General features: G+C 41.3%; 1 protein-coding gene across 1 annotated transcript; it reads left to right on the plus strand.

Annotated features, from left to right (window-relative positions):
• Positions 1-241: 241 nt before the first annotated feature.
• Positions 242-23556, plus strand: LOC311242225 (tetraspanin-8-like). Its single transcript, XM_084331184.1, has 9 exons — positions 242-441; positions 13357-13419; positions 13791-13907; positions 14426-14500; positions 17772-17867; positions 19772-19882; positions 20002-20040; positions 20772-20855; positions 21855-23556. Exons 1-9 carry the CDS (start codon positions 382-384, stop codon positions 22002-22004), a joined length of 795 nt encoding a protein of 264 aa, XP_084187310.1. The 5' UTR covers positions 242-381; the 3' UTR covers positions 22005-23556.

Here is a 23556-nt window from a genome sequence, read left to right on the forward strand (position 1 = left end):
TCTGATTTAGGAGGACCACACAAAGTGGCACAACTCAGAGTTGAAAAGATCAGATTCCATGTGATTTGTGCTGTTCACACTGTTATGAACTAATAAGATTTGAGTCACATTATGAGCAAAAGAAAAATCTGATTTGGACCGAAATGGGCCTACAGTGTGAACGTAGTCGTTCTATCTACGACTCTACCCACCGCGTCATTTCCAGGGAAAGGAGAGGTGAGGCGAAGCGCACCTCCCACATATTGACGGAGCAGTTCACTACTTCACTCACCGGTCACCGTCCTGAGTGCGTGTCCTTCTTCCGTTCAAGTCTGTCTCAAAGTGTTGCCTAATAATAACAGTTTCAATCTTTTCAAGCGGAACCACCGTTGTAACTGCACCATGGCGAAGATCAACGCATGTCTCAAGCGAACGTTCACCTTCTTCAACTTCCTCTTCGCGGTGAGTTTATTTATTGTCGAATCGCAGAATAATTTGTTTCGTTCGGTGCGCAGTTAAAGAAGTGAAGTTGTGTCTCAATAACAAAGGTTTTACATTTTAGATTTAAATGCATTGTTATTATACAGCACAAGTACAGTAACACGAACTAATAAAAAATAATTCAACTAACGAGAATGAATGTATTATGAGAGAATTGTTTTCTGTCGCGCTTTTGTTTGTTTTGTAACTAATGTAGCCCCTTTCGGGACTGATGCACCGAGTGAATCCACAGTCCCTTGTCCCACCATGGGCAAATCCTGAGTCTGTCTCGCTTTTCTCTATCAAAACGCTTCTCGTACAAGTATCGCAGATACATTTCAAAGATGCTCACAGTTGCACGAGGGTTTCGGACAGACAAACGCTAGGGTTTGAAAAATCGGCGTTGCTAATAGACATTTTAAATAATTTGTATAAACTTGGCAACACTGCTCAAAACGGGCGCTACTTCCGGCTTTGGCTGTCTGGAGCGTGATGATCACAGCGCAGGCGCACCAAAGCCGGAAGTAACGCCGTTCTGTTACATGTTGATTGATTGATTGAAAAATGTATTAACAGATTGCAGAATGAGTACAGTACGGCTCAATACATACAATTGTTAAGGGGATGCAGACCACAGAAAGACTTTCGTCTTTTTTACATCAGGGTCCCCCATTTTCAATTTATGTATAAAATAACAGTTTAATTATCTGTTTTTGAAGTCACTGAGTGACTGTTTTGTATTGTGTGGGTGAATGAGTCATTATGATGAATGTGATGTCATTACTCCAGTAAACTCGGGTAAACTATACAGTATTCGGCTCCTCTCCTCACTTGGTGACTCGTTTCGTCTCTTCTCTCCTCTTCTTAAAATGCACTGCATGAAACCTGTGTGTGACACTACAGACACGACATGATGGACTACAGTACAGACTATAGACTTTCATGAAGCTTTTTTAGCTTGGCACCCATTGAGCATGCAGGAAGTAAATTGCACGTGCACGCACGCAGTCAAGCACGTGCAATTTACTTCCTGCACGCTCAATGGGTCCCAAGCTAAAAAAGCTTCACGAAAGTCTAGATAGAAGTCTAGTAGTCTACTAAGATAAAGTAGGCTACCAGTTTTTCATTCAATCTTTTTTTAATCTCGATGGATCGTTGAGAACAAGCTCTCATTTACAATGACGTCGAGAGATGCATCACAGGAAATATTGAATATTTATACAGTAGTATCTAGATTCTAATCTAGAATATAGAAACAAAGTAAATCAATTAAACATTTAAAATAATAAAAACAACTGCAGACTGTGGTGAAGTGGTTTGCTATTACCGATTTAAATTGACCAATAGATATTAATGAATTGAGCTGCATTGCAAAACGTTCCATTTTTCTGGGGCACATCAAGAATCAAGAGGTTTATTTGTCACATACATACCAGGGCATACAGTGAAATGCGGGTGGTCGTGCCCGCATTGATTGTGCAATAATAAATAATAATAATAAAATAGACATAAAAAAAAAGAAATAGGTAAGACACAAGTTGTATCATGTGCATGATAAAAAAAGACATGCTACGTTCCTGAGAAACTGGTTCCTATATGTACACTATACAATTTACAATTTAAACTGTCATTTTTATACGTAAACTATCTAAACTATACTATTACAATACCTCTTTCCTTTAAAGTGACTTTTCCATTATTTAAAGTGACATTTTGTTTACAGTGATTGTTTAACACATTCAGGGCCATTGGGATTAGACGGGCCCCACTCTGAGGCCAGCTTTTCATTACAAGTTTCCACTGTGCGTGAGGTTGTTTGTAGAGCTAAATCAATATTTTATATTATTGCTATGTGTCCATTGTCATTGTCAATTGACAGTATAAACTAGGGCTGGGCGATATGACCAAAAACGTTATCGCGATAAAATTATAAAATTATTTTCATATAACTCGATATCGATAATTATCGTCGATATAATGTCTGTCAAGTTTAATTAACTTATTATGCCCGGCGCCGATATGCGGGCTGACTTGTTTTGCTGCTGTGAATGTCTCGAGAGTCTAATTGATGTCGTCATCAGTCCGCGCACGTTAGCAGAGCGGAGTATCTCAAGCGGAGTATCTCAATCGGAGTATCTCATGACTCAAAAATGACCCTAAAATACTCTGTTCCGCCCAATTCATTGCAACGACGTCCACCGTATACCCCACACTACTATAACAGTTGCCCTCAGAATTCAAAACACACACCAACTCGGCAGGTAACCTGTGAAATAGCGGCGTGCAAGCTAATTAGCCATAGCCAGCCCCGTTTCCAAGCGGAGTATTTCATGACAATGTACTAAAAAATGACCCTAAAATACTCTGTTCCGCCCAATTCATTGCAACGACGTCCACCGTATACCCCACACTACTATAACAGTTACCCTCAGAATTCAAAACACACACCAACTCGGCAGGTAACCTGTGAAATAGCGGCGTGCAAGCTAATTAGCCATAGCCAGCCTTGTTTACCGAGTCCTACCTCCTTCCGGGTCTCCTTCCTCTATCGGCCATCTCCTTCACCGATTGGTTGTTAGTGCGTGTGCTCATATCCAAGCTTGGAAAATCGATATATCGAAACTTTGCGACCACGTTTCATGTTTATTTCGAGGAAATAATTTATCGCGATAGTTATCGTTTTATCGCCCAGCCCTAGTATAAACCTTCCCTTCAATATGCCATAAATAAATAATTTTCTCATCAATACGTTCCCGTTTTATAGTGTCGTGAATATGAACGTTATATCGGAATGGTCTGGGGTAATTCCTGCAAAGCTAGTTATAGGACGCTAAGCTAATAACGTTAAATCGATTGGTTTTTCGGCCCTACACAGGCTAGAGTTAAAAATCTAAATGCATATGATCGGTATCATGTTCCATCCATTGGTAAACAAACAGTGCTGAAAATATACACTTTGACTGCTGTTTTGATAGGGTTAGGGCAGGGGTGTCAAACTATATTTCACAGAGGGCCACTTGGCATGGTAGACCTCAAAGGGCCAAAGTATAAATGTAAATATAATGTAATGTAAAAATAAATGCAACAATCCTTTACATATTGTTAAATAACTGTTTCTGTATTCATTACTTCTATTCTATTACTTCAAGTTACAAATATTACATATTGTGTTCATAGGAAAAAATTGTATTTGCTCTTTAACCCTGCTCAGAAAATGTCTACAATGCACTTCTGTGGAAATTGCCTACGTTTTTCTGCTCTATATTTCTTTGTAAAGATGCAAGGAGATACACAGGTGTTACTTCCAGTCCCCTACACATCCTGCTACGTCAAATATAATGATAAAACTGCCCGTTGCCAGGGCAACACAGGAAGCTTGTTTCCAGTTAGAAATGGCATGTTTGCATTTTTGCCCTCCACCCCCGGTATGTGGTATCCTGTCTCTGCATTTAAACTCTTTTCAGCTACACCTTGTAAACTGAAGTGAGACTCTGTACCAGCGTTTCCGTTAGCCGGTAATTACCGGTATTTGACCGGCAAAATATGTTGAAGTCCGAATATTTAAATATCTCCGGTCTTAATGTCCGGTGAAAATAATTCCTCTAAGCACAATTTTATTATTTGAATTGTATTAAAATCGGCTAAAATTAAATAGCCTATGCGATGAACGAAACAATAATTCCATTTTCAGTTTAATTGTTGCTTCACTCTGATAGGATGGCGCCGCTCAGATGTGAAACTTATTTTTCTTTTTTTGAGCCTGCGCGCTCTGGCCACCATAACGACAAACAGGTATACGAGGAAGAGAGAGAGATGGCGAAACAAGCTAAGCTTAGTAAATATTTCATGAAACCAAGCACAAGCAGGTCTAATAATGACAACGAAGATGAGTCTTCTGAACTTGAAGTCACAGAGACCGCTGACGCTCCGTGGTGGCTCCCGCGGAAAAGAAACAAAAATGTCGAGCGTACTTTTACTATTAATTTATTGATTGAACCACAAAGAGCATCCCCAGTCTGCTGCTACCGTTGCGAGCCTCGCCTGTTCCAATGGGGATCTATTAAAGTCGAACCAGCAACTAAAGTCGCTGTTCTCGCAGCCGTCGCAGGTACAAAACGGATAGGCACAAACAACGAGAGACGGGGTGAGTGAGTGTTGACATTTTTAATCATATGCAACTGTTGGTTGACTGCCGTGTCACATAGTAATGCATATTATTGATTATAACTAAATGTAGGCTATAACCTATAATGAAATTAACAAATGCGTTACACGCATGTGGCTCCACTGGCTCGTCCTCTCTGCATGTGGCGACGAGCTAGCAAACGAGGCAATGTGATGATCAACTACAGTTTGCTGTGTGTGAAGTTGAACATTATGATATGTGTGACGTGTCTGATACAACGAGGTGAAGCGATGTCTACTCGAGATTCATTTGGGGGTGCGTGTGACAGCTGCTGCAGCGCAAGCCTGCAGGGCGGGAGCTTGATGCTGGTAGCGTATCGCACTAACTTGAGAGGCGAGAGATAGTAATTTGATTCTGCAAATCAATTTCTCATTCTTCGCTTGATGTAATTAATACACATGTGTGTCCAATTATAACGGAATTCGTTAGCTCATAAAAATGTGATTATAATAGACTGCTGTTTAAAACTCTGACCGGAATATCTCGAATATGTCCGGTGATAGAAATCTTGCAGGACACCCAGACCGGCACGAATATGTTCTAACGGAAACGCTGCTCTGTACACAGATAATACATTTAGCTTATCAGCTTCTATCCTTGATTCAAGTAAGCATTCTTTCACAGTTCCAACTGGGTAATTTTTTGCTAAAATTCCACCACAATATGCATTTGCATAGATGTAAAAATATACGTTATTTTAAGATAAATCCTTTTTATTTATCAGGTTAAGAACCCCATATTACTCAATCAATCAATGATCAAGCAATTTTTCATTTTCTTTTTATTTATTTGTACATGGAATTGTTACAGTCCAACAGTGTCTTCAGTACATATTGACTTAATATGATCCACTAAACTCCATGGCCGAAAGGAACAGGAAGAAGAAGGCTCAATATTGTACCTGCCCCTACACACTATGTGTACACTGATAGACTGTTCATAGCGCAATGCGCAATGTTTACCAAACCAAACAAAATGTACATACTTATTTTGCAGAAATTAAAACATAAACACAATTAAATTAACATAAATAAATTTGTGTATATCAGTTAAATTACATATTTACTGAGGTTCATTCATTTATACACACACACACACACACACACATGTATCTATATATTTATAGTACACTGTTCTATTATATCATGTATTATTCTATATAATTGTATTATTTTTATTTTATTATACTATAACTAAATTATACTAAAGTAACTAGACTATATTATATTGGTATACAATATTATTTTATATACTGTTATTTTAATATATTATTATTCTATAATATATATATACTATATACTATATTACTATACTGTAATGCTATGCTATATTATCCTGTTATGATAAACTGCAATACTATACTAAATGTGCTGTATACTATCGACAGACAACAAATGGAGCTTTAATTCGATCTATATATTGTATTAAAATATATGCACACCCGAGCCGCTAGAGGTCGCCAAAGTGGGGCGCCGGCGGGCAAATCATCCTTAAAACGTCCCGGGGCCGGGTCGGTGCCAGTTAAGAGGTTAAGCTCTCGCGGGCCACATAAAATGACATGGCAGGCCACATTTGGCATGCAGGCCTTGAGTTTGACAGAGTTTGAGTTTGGTTAGGGTCTTTACTACATTTGAAAAAGAAACGCAACATTGTACTTATTTGGGATAGCCGTGTCGGAGATAAAATGACGGTTTGGCAACATGAAGCAAGGCTAAGCATCTGAAACCTACATTTTCAGACAGAAAGGGTCTGGTTGTCCAGCACAATACATTTGGTTATTTTCTCGGTTATCAGCTTTGCTTTGTTACCGTCTGCAGGGAGTTTCTCACGCTTCTGAATGGTTTCCAGCTACGTTAGCTGCTGCGGAAAAACTTTTCCTCTTGGCATTCGTTGCACGTATGAACTCGGCATACTCCGTTTCAATGATGAATCTGCAAGTGTTGTGTGGTGTTGAAGTTTCCAGTGTTGCTGCCCCGCCTAGAAATACTTGCGTTGCAGATATTACACTCGGCTGTGTCGTGTTATTCCACAAGTATACACATGAGTCCTCTGAGGCCGCTGGCTTTACTACAGAGCACAGCACAGGAGCTCTGTGGGGCTAACGTTACCCCTCATTTAGGGCTGGGCGATATGACGATATTATATAAATATCGGGTACAGTTCATTAACGATACACTTTTTAAACGTATCGTGGATATCGTGATGTTTTGCCCAAGAGGATTGTGTCGCGTCAATCTGGTCCACACGTTGAAACTTTTGAACAGCGCCGCCTCACACACACACTACTGCATCAAAGTTACTACTTATGATAACAAAGGCATTCGTTTTGTGACATTAACGTTATATAGTTACACGTTCAATAACATCAGCGTATTTACATAGCAACGTCCGAGGTCGACCTAGATAGATAGCAAGCATTAGTCGTTCATATATCAGCCCGTGCTGACTCAGTTGTGCCCATTCTGCGGTCTGTTCATAAAGTTTTCAATCAGACAGATGTATGGAAAGGCTTTCATTATAACATTCGTTGCAGTAACATTATGCCTCGTTTAGTCATCCTGCGGAGCTAAAAGCTAAACATCGGCCGCGGGGAGCTACCGCTACCGTTGTTGTTGTCGTTGAGCTGAGCTCTCGTCAAAATCAATGGCGGATATAGCGGAAGTAAAAAATGAATACGCGCTTGCCGATTGGTGCTAAGAACAGCAGGGCGGGTGCAAGCGGTGTGACGTAATTAGCAGACTCGACTGTCAATCAAAATGATTCTGTTTGCCGTCTGAATGAATAAAAACGTTATTAACAGATTGCAGAATGGGTACAATACAGTACAGCTCAATACAACAACACTGGAGGATGCAGACCAGAGAAAGACTTTCGTCTTGTTTACATCAGGGTCCCCCATTTTCAATTCATCATATTTCATATCTAAATCATATAATATCTCATTGCTAAATATATGCAATATATAATCTAATAATCCAATAATCTAAATCTAATATATAATATAAAAATGCTAAATGCATGGGTATTTTATTTTGTCTTTAATGTTAGCTTGCAAACTCAAATACTGTCTTGGTAAGCCTCATAATGAATTGTTTGGGGAAAAATAGAAAAACATTGTGATGCGTATCGTGTATCGCCGAAAGGTCAGAAAATATTGTGATATCATATTTAGGCCATATCGCCCAGCCCTACCCTCATTGTGTCTATTCTACTAGCATTAACGTTACTCATACAAACAATCAATAGCGAGTTATATTGATCACGCTATGTACGATAGCCATGCTAAAACGCTAGCACAACATTAGCACCTAACCTAACAACAAGCCTTAACAAGTCGGCGATCTTTTTGCGAGACTAAACTCTCCGCTCGGTGGCAAATTGTGTTGATGTCGGTTTTGTTTAATCAATAAATGAGGCAGAATACACAGTGACTGTATCCTTTGTTTATTGCACTTGTGCCTGCTGCAAACATAATGATTATGAAATCCTATGCGAGACATTAAAGATGGCGGCGTTCTGTTTTCGTTCAGACTCCCTCAGACTCTCCAACGAGTGACGCGTCTCTATTCTGACCAATCAGTGGTCTGCAGTGTTTCACGTGACTTTTCTGGTACCACTTCTACCAATAAGATGCATGCATCTCACTTCTACTCGCTTGGAACCACGACAGAGCAGGGACTAAAAAAGTACCTGATAATCACAACAATACTTCCGGTCCGGTCGGTGGGCTTCAAAATAAAAGTCTAAAACACCGGAAAAGACGGAGCGGTGGGCTTCAAAATAAAAGTTTTGGGAAATAAATTTCTCCAAAAAAAAAATCTCTAACCGGTCGCAATAATATCGCTTATCGCGATATTTTCGGGGGCAATTAATCGCCCAACAAAATGTGTTATCGTGGCAGGCCTAGCTCCTAGTCTACTCTGCCCCACGTACCTGTCTGACCCCAGTACGGTGGCCTGTACTCTGTCATATTAACGCACACACATTAACATAACACCACAGGCTGTTTTGCCTTTTTCCTCTTTGAGCTTAAAATAACTCCACACAGTTGACATGATTGCGACGCGCTGCTAACAAGTTGACTCACGTTTAGCTAATGCTAACGTTGTTGTCATGCTACTACTGTTCACGTGATGGCATGCTTTACGGCCTGTATCGGATCGGGAAATATTTCCTGTTTTTCCGATATCCAATCCTGTGAATTTGGCCAGTATCGGACCGATACCGATACTGAGTATCGGATCGGTGCCATCCCTAGTTCCTTTTATATTATCTCATGGTATTCTGCAGGCATTTCAAATTGAGGTACATGTGCATGGGTAGGTAGTGACTCAAATCCCACATATGGGAGAGACATTTAAATATTCAACGCTACTCAAATCATGTTTTAACAAATAATGTTATCAATGGCATAAAAAACCAGTGAAAAACAAATTAATTTGTTTGTGTTGAAACAAACCGTTTTCCCTGATAACCTAGAATAAGAAGCACACCAAAAAACAAAACACTGATATTTTGAACATTTAGGTCAACATTCCCCAAAGATATATCAAACACGAAACAAACTTTGATCCTATTATAATGCTGCAGATGTTGCACAGTGCAATCCACTGAAAATGTGTTGTTGAAATATGTCACTGTTGATCATGAGCTGGATATATAACTGGATATTAAAATCCTCATTAGGTAGGGGATCCACCACAGCTTGCCCTGCTGCTCTTCTCTACTCCTACACCAGCCAGAACTGGTGGAGTGTTCTCCATGGATGGTGGTGTCAGGTCCAGAATCGCCTTTTTCCTTCTCCCTGTAACCTCTGGATGCAGCCTTCTCCCTCTCCGATAGCTCATCTGATTTCTGAATCTTGCCCTGTTGCTTTCTTCTCTGATAGCTGAAACAATAGTGTATAATGTGATAAAGATTTTGGTGGGCTAAATTCAGGGGGCGAATTTAGAGCCCGCCACCCGCCATTGGCGCTCAGTTTTTACATTTGGCGCCTCCCACTGAGAGGTCTGCCCGCCGTGTGGCGTGTAATCAATCAATCAAGTTCATAACGATACTCTTATTTTGAAAATCTGTGCGGGTCTCATTTCCGCCCCAAGTGCAGCCCCAGTCATAATATCGATGGCTCCGGCAGTTAGCAACATTCGGTTCGTATGATACTCTTATTTTGAAAAAAACCGTGGCAACGAGTCATATCTGCCCAGCCCTGCAGCGGGATACTATTGGCTTCTGCTCGTATCAACACAGAGGCAGTCTGCTCTAGTCTAGAGCGGACCTCCATGAGCTACCGTTATTGTTTAAACAATGACCCAGTCAACTATTCACTTTTAGTTTAATACATGACGAGGCATTGTCTAACGGTATCTAGCTGGCTAGCTACTGATAGCTGCTGATATCAACAAATGCTCCAGCAATAGTCTACTCGAGTGCATAATACCTCCGTTCCCTCGTTAGCTAGCTCACGTTAGCTAGCTCACGTTAGATCTATATGTCCCAGTAAACTAAATTGTCTTAACGTCATCTAGCCGGCTAGCAGTAGCTACAGATAGCTCTTGATATCAATGTCTTATAACATTGATTTAATGCATATTCGAGCTGAGGGCTTGCTGAATGTGAAATGACCAAAGCACAGTACGTTACCAATAGGGTCCCGCTGCAGCGCCGGAGAATCCTTTTTGGAGCTGGAGGCTACTAGAGTACACACAGACAGTGGAGCTGTTTGCAGATAGCGAGCATTTTGACTTGTTGCGTGGTGGCGATGTCTCGCAGATAATACAAGTACAAGTCTAATTATATAATATATATATTTTATTAAAAAAAAAAATTTAAATAATTTTTAATTTCTTTTTAATCAAAAACAATCGGATCGGTATCGGCCGATATGGCTCACGACGATCGGTGATCGGTATCGGTGGCAAAAAAACGTGATCGGGGCATCCCTAGCTAGATCTATGATGAACTTTGTGCTCAAAACACAAAATCGACTAGACTAGTGCTTCCCAATCCTCTCCTCGAAGCACCAGCACACCTGATTCAACTTAACTAGCCCTTTATTAGTTGAATCAGGCGTGCTGGTGGTGGAATTTAACAAATACATTGAACGGCTGGGGTGCCTCGAGGAGAGGATTGGGAACCACTGGACTAGAGCATACTTTTGAGCCACCAAGAAAAGAAGCAAAAGTGGTTAGCTGTGTTGAACTGGTTTATTTTTTAGAAAATAAAAGAATATACTGGATTACTATTACGACTACTACCACTGCCAATACTACTGATACATCCCTATTGGCAAACTTTATATTTAAAAATATATTTTTTGGTTCATTATAAAACTGTGGCGGGACTAATTAGGGCCGCCACAGTCTAGGTAATTAATGGGAAACACTGAGTCTATGTAGTGTCTGTAGTCTATGTAGTGTCTAGTCTATGTAGTGTCTGTAGTCTATGTAGTGTCTGTACTTAGTCTATGTAGTGTCTGTAGTCTATGTGGTGCATGTGTGCACTACCTACTATCTGGCGATACAATTATATATAAAACGATATATTGTATATAATATATTTTAGGCAGTTTCGTGGCATGAATTGCATTTAGCTGTATTTCGCTGTAGACCTCAGCAGCTGGTGATAGAAATTCTATCACCAGCTGCTGCGCTCTACAGCGAAATGCAATTCATGCCACGAAACTGCTTAAATATATATTATATACAATATATTGTTTTCTATATAATTGTATCAACAGATAGTAGGTAGTGCACAATATAGGGCGAATGTCTCTAGCCGAGAGGGGCTGCCGATTTTGGGGGGATAGATTCGTTCAGGTGTGGCTGGTGATGTGAGACGCGCGGCCGCTTGTGTGCTCTTCGAGGCGGGCAGCGTCAGCGCGAGGCAGCCCCCCCCCCCCCCGCATCTCTCTCCCAGACCCGTCAATAGGTCACCCTAACCCAGCTACATTTCTACCCAATGTCAGGGTATTTTATAACGTTAGCGTTTCGTCATTTCCTGACCAATATGTGTAAATATTTTTCTTCTAATGAGCACATAATGTGAGTATAATGTGCAGCTGGTTGAAACGCTGGGATATTATTATTATGTATAAAATGTAGAAATGAATATGAACGGCCTCCTTCCCTCAGAGCGAGCCCGCACATAAAGTCACGTGGAAACAGCTGTTCCTGGAGGCAGTACTGTGATATGCATTTGCATTTCAGCGTCCTGCTACGCTCATAGCGAGGGGGGCGTACTAGCGTAGGTCAGTGGCCAATCGGAGCGCAAAACGGGAACCTGGAAACACGAACGCGTTGGTAAAAGCATAGGCGCGTCCTAGGCAGCGCCATGTACGGAAGGAGGGGGGAGTGGGTTGGGGTTGTTACAGGGCTGTGGGGGGGGGGGGGTGGGTGGGAGTTATCCCTCACACAAGGCAGCCGACAGTGCAGCGGGGGGGATGGGACTGGGGGGGGGGGGGGGGGGGGGAGTGCAGTGCACGAGCCAAGTGTGGGTGGGGGAGGTAGTGGTGCTGGGGAAAGGAACGCCATGTACCGTCCTTATCTCCTATCTCCAAGAGGGCCTTCGACAGCAACTCTCAGGTTCGACCTTGGAGTCGTCCAGAAATGTGTTTTGGCTGACTGACTGGCAACATTTTTCCCAGCCACGTCAATTTAAGTTTGATTTTGAGTAGAGTGAATTATAACTCTATTGATTTGAGTGGAGTGAGTTTTAACAACTCCGTCCAAATGACTGAATCATTATGTGTAGTGTCTGTAGTCTATGTGGTGTCTGTAGTCTATGTAGTGTCTGTAGTCTATGTGGTGTCTGTAGTCTATGTGGTGTCTAGTCTATGTGGTGTCTGTAGTCTATGTAGTGTCTGTAGTCTATGTGGTGTCTGTAGTCTATGTGGTGTCTGTAGTCTATGTGGTGTCTGTAGTCTATGTAGTGTCTGTAGTCTGTGGTGTCTGTAGTCTGTGGTGTCTGTAGTCTATGTAGTGTCTGTAGTCTATGTAGTGTCTGTAGTCTATGTGGTGTCTGTAGTCTATGTGGTGTCTGTAGTCTATGTAGTGTCTGTAGTCTATGTGGTGTCTGTAGTCTATGTAGTGTCTGTAGTCTATGTAGTGTCTGTTGTCTGTGGTGTCTGTAGTCTATGTATTCTAGTGTCTGTAGTCTATGTAGTGTCTGTAGTCTTTGTGGTGTCTGTAGTCTATGTGGTGTCTGTAGTCTATGTATTCTAGTGTCTGTAGTCTATGTAGTGTGTAGTCTTTGTGGTGTCTGTAGTCTATGTAGTGTCTGTACTGTAGTCTATGTAGTGTCTGTAGTCTATGTAGTGTCTGTAGTCTATGTGGTGTCTGTAGTCTATGTGGTGTCTGTAGTCTATGTGGTGTCTGTAGTCTATGTGGTGTCTGTAGTCTTATATAGTGTCTGTAGTCTATGTGGTGTCTGTAGTCTATGTGGTGTCTGTAGTCTATGTGGTGTCTGTAGTCTATGTGGTGTCTGTAGTCTATGTGGTGTCTGTAGTCTATGTGGTGTCTGTAGTCTATGTGGTGTCTGTAGTCTATGTGGTGTCTGTAGTCTATCTAGTGTCTGTAGTCTTATATAGTGTAACTCTGTAGTCTATGTAGTGTCTGTAGTCTTATATAGTGTCTGTAGTCTATGTATTCTAGTGTCTGTCTGTAGTATTATATAGTGTCCGTGTTAACCATGTTTCATGCCTGGTCTGGTTTCAGATCGTGGGAGGAGTTATCATTTCTGTGGCGCTGCTGTTGCAGGTCTTCAGCTCTTCAGATCAGGTAACGAAACAAACGCACACTAACTGTCTTTTTCTTTCTTTCTTTTTCTTATCATCTCTATCTATCACCTATTTGCCTCTATCTCTCTATTTAATATGTATAGTCCATTCTCTTCCCTCATTTGCATTGAAAACATGGTCACACAAATATGCAAACATACACAAAAGCACCCCTGTTCCTATCATCTGTCTCTTCTCACTCTCTATCCCTCTCCCCCTATTTTTCTCTGTCTCTCTCTCTCTACTTTTCTCCCTCCCTCCCTCCCTCTCTCTCTCCCCCTCTCTCTCTTTCCTTAACTCTGTTTTTAATCAATCAAAAAACAAATCCAAGAGTAGTGAATTATATGGAATCTCTGTCTTGTTCTCTGTCAGTTTGAAGGTCGTATGTGGGGTCTTATCTTCATGTACAGTGTGGGTTCTATCACCATGGCGATCGCCATCCTGGGAGCATACGGAGCCCACAGGGAGAGCCTTGCATGCCTCATTGTGGTGAGTATTATGATTTATATGATCACAATAATAATAGTAACAACTATAATATAAATGTTCAATAGAGTTGTGTTGCTAGGCAACATCTTTGTGTATTGTGTAGTACTAGTTTGTGTATTTCCTGTCAGCTATTGTATTAGCGAACACGGCAACAGTTCTATACACTTTATTCAAATAGCAAAACGGTTACGTTTTGCTTCACAGAACAGTGATAGTGAGTCACAGTAGCCAGTGAGTCAGGAGTTTGGTGTCCGTTTACGATCCATCCTGTTATCAGACTGTGGAAAGTCCCGTCCTCTCAACCAATCAGCTGCTACCCAGAGGGGAAGTAATGAAAACCTGTTGTCAACAATATAACATCTTTATAATATGAATGTCATTTGTCTTTTTTCTCTCTCCAACTCTCTCTCTCAATCCCTACCTTTCTCTCTCCCTCTCTCTGTCTGTCTCTCCCCCTTTATCCCTCTCTCTGTCACCCTGTCTCTCCCTCTCTGTCTCTATCCCTCCCTCTCTCTTAGTTCGTGATTTGCATGGTGATGGGAAGCATTTCGATGTTGAGACTGGGCGTCTCTCAGGCCGTTGCCCGCCCCAGTGTAAGACTGCATAACTACCACATTTACATTTAGCTGACACCTTTAACCAAAGCGACATACAAGTTATGTACACAGGTCAGGTCAGCAGGAAGGGTGCAACTCATTCAGCTGAGTAACGATGTTCATCAAACGGAGTTGAAACTTGGGTGCTGCAGTGTTGAGTGCATAGTAGTAGAGACATAGTATAGTAGGTAGTAATATAGGCAGGGAAGATTATTTAGAGGAAGAGTGCATGATGGTAGAAGACAGTACGAAGGTTATTATAATTCTTTTCTCCTTCATTTCAGATATTGATGTCTAAGACGTGTGTTTTTAGTCGACGACGAAAGATTGGTTGGGTTTCAGCTGTCTTAACTGGTGGGAAGTTCGTTCCACCATTGTGGAGCGAGGACCGAGAATAGGCAGCGTCTCTTTGATGAACCTCCCGGAGCTCGGATAGGATTAGGTCTGAGGCGGCCAGAAGATGTAGAGCGAAGGGGTTTTGAGGGTGTGTAGTTGGAGACCATTGACCGGCGGTAGGCAGGGGCTGTTCCCTTCACCGCGCGATATGCCAAGTCAAGGACCTTGAAGCGGATTCGTGCGGTGATGGAGAGCCAGTGCAGCTCTCTAATGCCTCTTTTCCATTGCATAGTACCTACCCGACTCTACCCTACTCGCTTTAGGTACCTGGTACTTCGTTCCTTTCCCACTGCAGGTAGTACTCCGTTTGTCTCCGTGTGGGGAGGCGGGGCCGCTGGCGTACAGCATGAGAGCTCCGTGAGGGCTTGGAGCAAGCCATAGTAAACAGTTTCAATCAATTGAGCGTTAACGTTAGCATTAGGTTATTATAACCGGTTTAAAATGGATGATTATTACCTCACGTTGTGTCTATTCTACTAGCATTAACGTTACTAGTACAAACAATCAATAGCAAGTTATATTGATCACGCTATGTACGCTAGCCATGGTAAAACGCAATCACATTAGCACGTAAGCTAACAACAAGCTTAACAAATCCGCTATCTTTTTGTGAGACTAAACTCCGCTTGGTGGTAAATTGTGTTGATGTTGGTTTTGTTTCATCAATAAATGAGGCAGAATACACAGTGAATGTATCCTTTTTTGTTTATTGCACTTGTTCCTGCTGCAAACAAATAATGAATCCTAAGCGAGGCATTAAAGATGGCGGCTTTCTGTTTTTGTGCAGACGCTCCAACGTGTGACGCTTCTCTCTTCTGACCAATCAGTGGTCTGCAGTGTTTCACGTCACTTTTCTGGTACCACTTGTACTCGCTTGGAACCTCGACAGAGCAGGGACTAAAAAAGTACCCAAATAGTACCTGGTACCAGGCATTTTGGCAATGGAAAACCGAAAAGGTCGAGTAGGTACCACGCAGTGGAAAAGGGGCATAAGGAGTCGGGTAACATGGGCTCACTTTGGTAGGTTGGAGATCAGGCGGGGCGCTGCGTTCTGAATGAGTTGAAGAGGCCGTGGTCAGTAGACCAGCAAGCAGTGCATTGCAGTAGTTGAGGCGAGATATAACTGTTGAATGCACAAGGAGTTGAGTGGCTTCTTTTGTCAGGAAAGGGTGGATCCTTCGGACGTTGCTCTGCAAGTTCTGGTTGTTGCGGTGATGTGAGCAGAGAAGTTCAGCCGGTCGCCAAGGACTACGCCAAGGTTCTTGGCGGTCAGGGACGAAGTCACTGCAACATTGTCCACTGTGATGGAAAGGTCGGTCCACAGGGAGGATTTGGCCAGTAGGTCCTGTTTTGCTTAGGTTCAGTTTGAGGTAGTTTGTCGTCATCCAGATGGAGATGTCGGACAGACGGGCCGATGCCCGCTCAGAGACGTGGACATCCGAGGGTGGAAAGGAGAGGGAGAGGAAGTGTTGAGTATCATCAGCATAGCAGTGATATGAGAAGGCATGAGACGTGATAATGTTACCCAGAGATTTGGTGTAGAGGGAGAAGAGGAGGGGTCCAAGGACCGAGCCCTGGGGGATGCCTGTCTGAGGGGGGCCTACAGGGTCCCTCTCCATGATACTTGGTAGGAGCACTGTCGAGGTAGAATGACAGCCATGCCAGCGCAGAGCCTACCACTCTCATTCCTGTGAGGATCCGATTGTTACTACTACTACTATTATTATTATTACACCTTTTCTATTTTTCAATTATATTTATCTTGACTTTTAAACACAACATGCATACATTTAAATTATAACATCGTATTAAAATAGACATCTAAATCAAATCAAATACAGAAATTCAACACCTCACTCATCACACTCTTCTTCTCCACTCATTCCCTTGCTCCTCCAGCTGTCCTACAAGTCCCGAGCTACACTTGGATGTCTGTGATGTCTTTGTCCCCTCATCCCTTTCCCATCCCGTTTCCTGTTCTGTAGAATAACGAGCTAACAAAGTATTTATACAGGAGGAGAGTAGACAAAAAACTAAGTCGATATGATATTCTGATATATCTGGATAATGATGTATACTTATGAGAAGGCTGTGTGTGTACAAGTTGATGTGTGTAGATGGGTATGTCTGGGAGTGAAGGCTATGTGTAGAGAGGGGGGGGGAGTGTGTGTAGATAGATATCTCTGGGAGTGAAGGTCAAGGTCAACTTTATTTATATAGCACATTTATAACCAACCGAAGTTGTACCAAAGTGCTTCACAATATAACACAGAGAAAATACTAACAATACAATATAAAAACTGAGAAATACAAAAAAGAATATATATACAAAATACAGTATACACACACTTAGAAGCTGTAATACATTAAAACAATATAAAAAAAACTAAGAAATACAAAAAAGTACAAATACAGTATGTACACAAAATCAGAAGCTGCAATACATTAAAAACAATCCCGACACGACCAGGGATATATGGCTTACTAAGCCTCAAAACGCCGAAGAGAATAGGTGAGTCTAGGATCTGAGCAGACCTCATTTGTAGTGGAAGACTGTTCCACAGTTTAGGGGCAGCCACTGCAAAGGCTCGGTCACCTTTTGTTTTTTGCCTAGACCTTGGGACATCGGCGTGAAGGCTATGTGTAGAGAGGGGGGGGGGGGGGGGGGGTAGTGTGTAGAGGGGGGCGGGGGGGAGTGTGTGTAGATGGATATGTCTGGGGATGATGCGATCGTGTGTGTGTTAGAAAGAGACGGAGAGAGGTATGTTGGTAAATGTTCCCATCATCACCCAATGCTTTCGTTACTATTCCTCAATTAATATTGAGATTATTAATTAATTACGATTATTTGTGTGTGTGTGTGCGCACACAGTTGGAGGCAGTGCTTAGTGCGAAGTTACGTGAGTCTCTCCCACTTGATGAAGCTTCAGAAGAGGTCAAGACCCTGGCAGATAACCTGCAGACGATGGTAAGGACATAGGACACACAGACACACACACACACACACACACACACACACACACCGACAGTGGCTCGGGAGATAGAGCAGTCGTCTGATAATCCGGAGGTTCCTGGTTCGATTCCCGCTTCTCCCGGGCAGCTTGTCGGAAGTGTCCTTGAGCAAGACACTTAACCCCTAACTGCTCCCGATGTGGAGATTGGAGCCTTGCATGGTCGCCTCCGCCATCGATGTGTGAGTGAATGGGTCAAATGTGTGGAACTGTCAAAGCGTCATTTATTTTACAACTGTAAAATTGTAAAGCGCTATATAAATTTACCATTTAGACATACAGACACACACACGGACCTTATCAGTTGCTTTCATCTATGAAAACAGCATTTTATCTGGATTGTTCTTTTTGATTTTTTTTGTTTTTTTCCATTTTATTTTATAAAATATATTATTATTTTCTTTGCCATTTTACCCTTACCCTTGAGAGGCCCCTTTGTCCTATCGCCAGGCCGTTATTGCAAATAAAAATGTGTTCTTAATTGAACTGCCTGGTTAAATAACAGTTAAATAAATACAATTTAAAAATAAAATGTCATGGCATCGCCAGATTCACCAATTTGATATATTCTTAAATACAAGTGACCTATGGGGTACCGTGCGCTGGAGGGCAGGGTTCAAAACTGTATTGGACATTTATTTTCAGAGAGTGACGTAACTCACCCTGTAGGTACTTTTCCCAGTAAGAGAAAACAATGGATTTCTTTAGACAAAAATAAAAAGGAAATCATTTTTGTTAATTATTTGAAATGCACGAGTAGGTGGATTATATCACAATTCGATATCTTCTATATCAATATCATAATTATATATATTTTATATCATAATTATATATCATTCATATATTGTTTGTATGTTTCTCAGAATACATCTAGTGTATTTCTGAATATACCTTGTATGTAATGTTCAATGGTGAACACCTTCTCACGCAAGAGGTTAAAGGTCAGTGAGTTCCAATCTCCTGGAGTGACCCAGGGATTTATGTATGTCCACAAGACTCCACATTATCAACGGTTGTTATCGTGAGGAACCCTGCTCTTAAATGTCAAGGAAAGTTAAACATCTAGTTGACTTATGCATCCTTAAATGTAATGGCTGTGTTCTGCTCTTTCTTAGTTGTAGGAGGATATTTATGACGCTACTCTGTCATTTAGGCAATTCTTCTTCTCCTTCTTCACTCTTCTTCTTCTTTCTTAAAGGAACAAGCCAACATTTCGGGTGATTAGCTTACGGACTTCTCCAGAGAGAGACAATAAGATAGATACCAGTTTCTGTGCGTTCAGTAGAAAGCTATCTGGCTGCATGTTAGCCTAGCTTAGCACAGTGACTGGTAGCCTTCGGGAGAGGTGTTAGTTGGACAATACCTAGGCTACCCGTCACTGTCCGCTTTCATTCATTGTGTTCCTCCTAGTAAACATTTAGTTTTGATGGTAAACATTTAGTTTTGTTGGGCTGGGTTTCAGGTCTAGAGGGGTGAAACCCTCATGTCGAAGGACTTGAGGCTCGTCCAACCGGTTTAATTCCAAACAGGCCTCAGCAGGACGATATGAGCAGTCTGGTTGGTCCGCTGAAAGAGGGGAGTGCTCAGGTGGTTGCTAGGCAGCAGAGAGGGCAAAGAGTCCGGTTTAGGGGAAGTCGATCACAAACGTTGGCCTATATACCACAGTATCACGCTACAGTTACCACAGAATGTAGAACCCTACTAACCTATCTTTCTGTGGCGTTATTGTGTCTATAAACGCAACTGTTATTGTGTTATTGTGTCTATAAACACAACTTATATTGTGTTATTGTGTCTATAAACACAACTTATATTGTGTCTATAAACGCAACTTATATTGTGTTATTGTGTGTCTCTCTAGTTCCAGTGCTGTGGTCTGTTCAGCTATAATGACTGGCAGGGTCACCTCCCAGACTCCTGTATCTGTGACCCATGGGTTGTGGAGGGAAACTGTCGCTCAGTGGAGTACAAGGTTAGTACACACACACACACACACATAGTATACACACACACATAGTAATAAGTATACACACACACGGATAGTATGTTCTAGTTGTAAAGCTACTGAGGTCCATCTATCTTCCCCTTCAGGACTTTTTCAAGCAAGAAGTGAAGTCTGTCTACGCTCTGGTGAGTCCGTCTTCCTCTCCTCATTTTCTCCAGCTCATAGACTGTCGCTGTGTTTTCAACTGCTAAATCATTATTTTATTTTGAAATACTAGGCTACTATTACCAAAAATCCAAAACGGGGCTTGTTTGTAATATTTTATCAATGAATTATTTTCATTGAAGTTTTTTTTTATAGGCTCATTCTTATTGGTCCATAAGGACCAAGTTGTTTCCATCAATTTGTTCAATGGAATTGCATTCTGAAATTACAAACATTTTCTTTTCTTTAAAGGTGCTATACATAACATTTCTATGTAGAGTAATTGTTTAAAAAAGAATACATCCACAGACCTTTTTTAGAGAGGTACAGAATAAAAGTGTTGCTTTTCCCCAAAACCAAATATTGATTAATAAATTGATCATTTAAAAAAAGTTGGCGGCTCCAAAATTAATGTTGTTTACATGTTGCGTGCAACATACTCTCCCTACTTCCCGTATCCCCACGTGGAATGCACTTGATTGGATAAATGACATGCTGGTGCTCTAGTGTGACATCTAGTGGCTGAATGTTATCTATAGCACCATTTTAAAGAGTTGGGGTGCCTTGGAATCCCTGGTTTAAATAACAGCTACTGAATAACCTGTCTCTGTGCCATACTGATATCATTAATATATAACACCTAAAGAATAAACTCCTCTTCTTCTACTCCTTCTTTTCTCATCTCTTCTCCTTCTCCTCTCCTCTCCTACAGACATGTTTCCCTGTATTCTGGCACTATGTGTCGTTGGTCATTGACTTCATACTGGGCGTGGTCTTCTTCCTGGCTTCCCTGGCTGTGAGTATCACAGAATACTGCAATAGTACCACAGAATACTGCACTAGTACCACTGAATACTAAATAGTATCACAGAATACTGCAATAGTATTCCACGGAATACTGCACTAGTATCACATAATACACCAATAGTACCACAGAATACACCAATAGTATCACAGAATACTGCAATAGTATCACAGAATACTGCAATAGTATCACATGCAGTATCACAGAATACTGCAATAGTATCACAGAATACACCAATAGTACCACAGAATACACCAATAGTATCACAGAATACTGCACTAGTATCACATAATACACCAATAGTATCACAGAATACTGCACTAGTATCACATAATACACCAATAGTACCACAGAATACACCAATAGTATCACAGAATACTGCACTAGTATCACATAATACACCAATAGTACCACAGAATACACCAATAGTATCGCATAATACACCAATAGTATCACATAATACCCCAATAGTACCACATAATACCCCAATAGTACCACTGAATACCACAATAGTATTACAGAATACTGCAATAGTACCACAGAATACTGTAATAGTATCACATAATACCCCAATAGTATCACAATAGTACCACAGAATACTGCAATTATCACTTATATCTACTAGTACCACAGAGTACACAATTATTATAATTTATATCTACTAGTACCACAGAGTACACAATTATTATAATTTATATCTACTAGTACCACAGAGTACAGGGCTGATTGAGTGCGCGTGCTGTAAAACTCAAGTGTTGGGAGGGAGGGGCTTATTGTTGCCTGAGCCGACGCCTGCCACTCAGGGTGGTGGAATTCTAAACCATGGCCCTGTACGACTCGGAGCTGTGTATCACCAGGACGCTTGTTTGACTGTTGACACTGGGGATGGGCATTGATTTTAGTTAAATTAAACAATATTTATCTCTATCTCCACCTCTCTCTCTGCCTCTCTCTCTCTCTCTCCACCTTTATCTCTCTCTTTTTTTTTAGTTGCTGGGGATGATACTGTCTGGTCTAATGATCCACCAGATGCGTCCCGTCTCCAAGTCGATGGAGAAAAGCTACACAATGACCATCCCGACAATCTACAGCCCTCAGCCTCCCAAATACAAGGAGCTGTTCAACTCTCCAGACAACTAGACCACAGTGCGCTCTCAGGACCACTACTGCTTTTAGAACACTGTCATGGCAGAACATAGAACTAGCCTCTCCTTGGATTATTTAGCATTGAGAAATGACGTTTGATTTGTCAGGGGTCAGACCGCAATCGTGTGATTGGCTAGAACTTTTGGAAGTGTCGTTTGACCTCCTGGTTAGGTGTTAAAGGCTTTACACGACTTGAGTGTTTTTTTTAATCACTTGCCATTTTTCTTTGCCAAACCTCCAGTTTTATGACAAATTACCACAGAAGAAGAAGTGCCTTATTGGTTCTCTGAGCGACTCACTGGTTGTGTTAATCACAGAAAACACATTGATGGTTTAAAATGCAAAGCTTTCTCGTGACTCGTTTCTTTTAGCTTTTTATTGCACCTTGATATTACAATAATGATGATAATACAAATCTTAGCTTCATATTGTTAAGGCTTTGGGGAAATTTGGGTATGGTGATTCTACCGTTAGCGCTATATACTAAATATTAAATCAGTTTCTGGTTTATGAGACTAGTAGGTTTTAGTGTTTTTAACAGGGCTCTTTCTATACATGCTTGCTTGCTATAGACAGCATGGTTTGTACCACTGACCGTTATCTATCTAGATTCAAATGACTCATTGTACATATGAATCAAAATTGTAATCGCTCAATGTTACCATCACCTGCTTATTTTCTTTTCTTTTGATGACGATGAATGTGAAGGGATCAGTGACTAGGAGGAACACATTCCTCTGGAATTTAGTTTCTTACTGTTATCATTTTATTCTGTCTCTTATGATGAAGCATCACAGTATTTCCATATTTGGTCACAACAAGTAAGGGATAATGTATAGCTACGAGGTCATTGTCGCAAAATAATTGACCGACTGCGTTCTGGAACACAGAGGCGCAGCCGAGGTGTTCTAAAGGCAGTGAAGGTCAATTATTTTGCGACAATGACCGAGTATAGCTATACATTATCCCGCTTATTACATGGCTAACTTACTAACAATATACCTAATTCATTTTACAGCATCGACGAGACGAGATCAAATGCAGACGCAGTTGTTCTGTGGCTCCTCTGTCATCGCCGGCAGGTGTGGACGTGATTGCACCTGATGTAGTGCAGCTGTGCGAGATAAAGCTGGGAACGAGGTTATAGTGACTTTCGTGACTGCGATCAAAATGCTTGATTGTGATTGGTCAATAGCGCTCTGTTGCCCCTAACCGGTCATTATTGCGTGTTACCCATAGCAGCGGTCAATTATCGAGAAAGAATTGACCGCTGCTAGGGACAACGGAACACTATTGACCAATCACAATCAAGCATTTTGGCTAATGTTAAAACGCCATGTAATAATGACGGTTAGTGACCAAAATATGATGGAGACACCATGATATTATCATCTGTATGTTTCTAATTTGGATTATACCATGGTATTATTTAAGGACAAAGGTGGTACCACTACCATCATAGTAAAGTATTTGTATACTGGCCAGTACCATGGTAAAACTTGTTTTGTATGGAGTATTGAATTTATAATAAAAATCACAAAGGAGA

This window comes from Notolepis coatsorum (assembly GCF_963971535.1).
Source record: "Notolepis coatsorum genome assembly, chromosome: 15".
Classification (NCBI taxonomy): Eukaryota; Metazoa; Chordata; class Actinopteri; order Aulopiformes; family Paralepididae; genus Notolepis; species Notolepis coatsorum.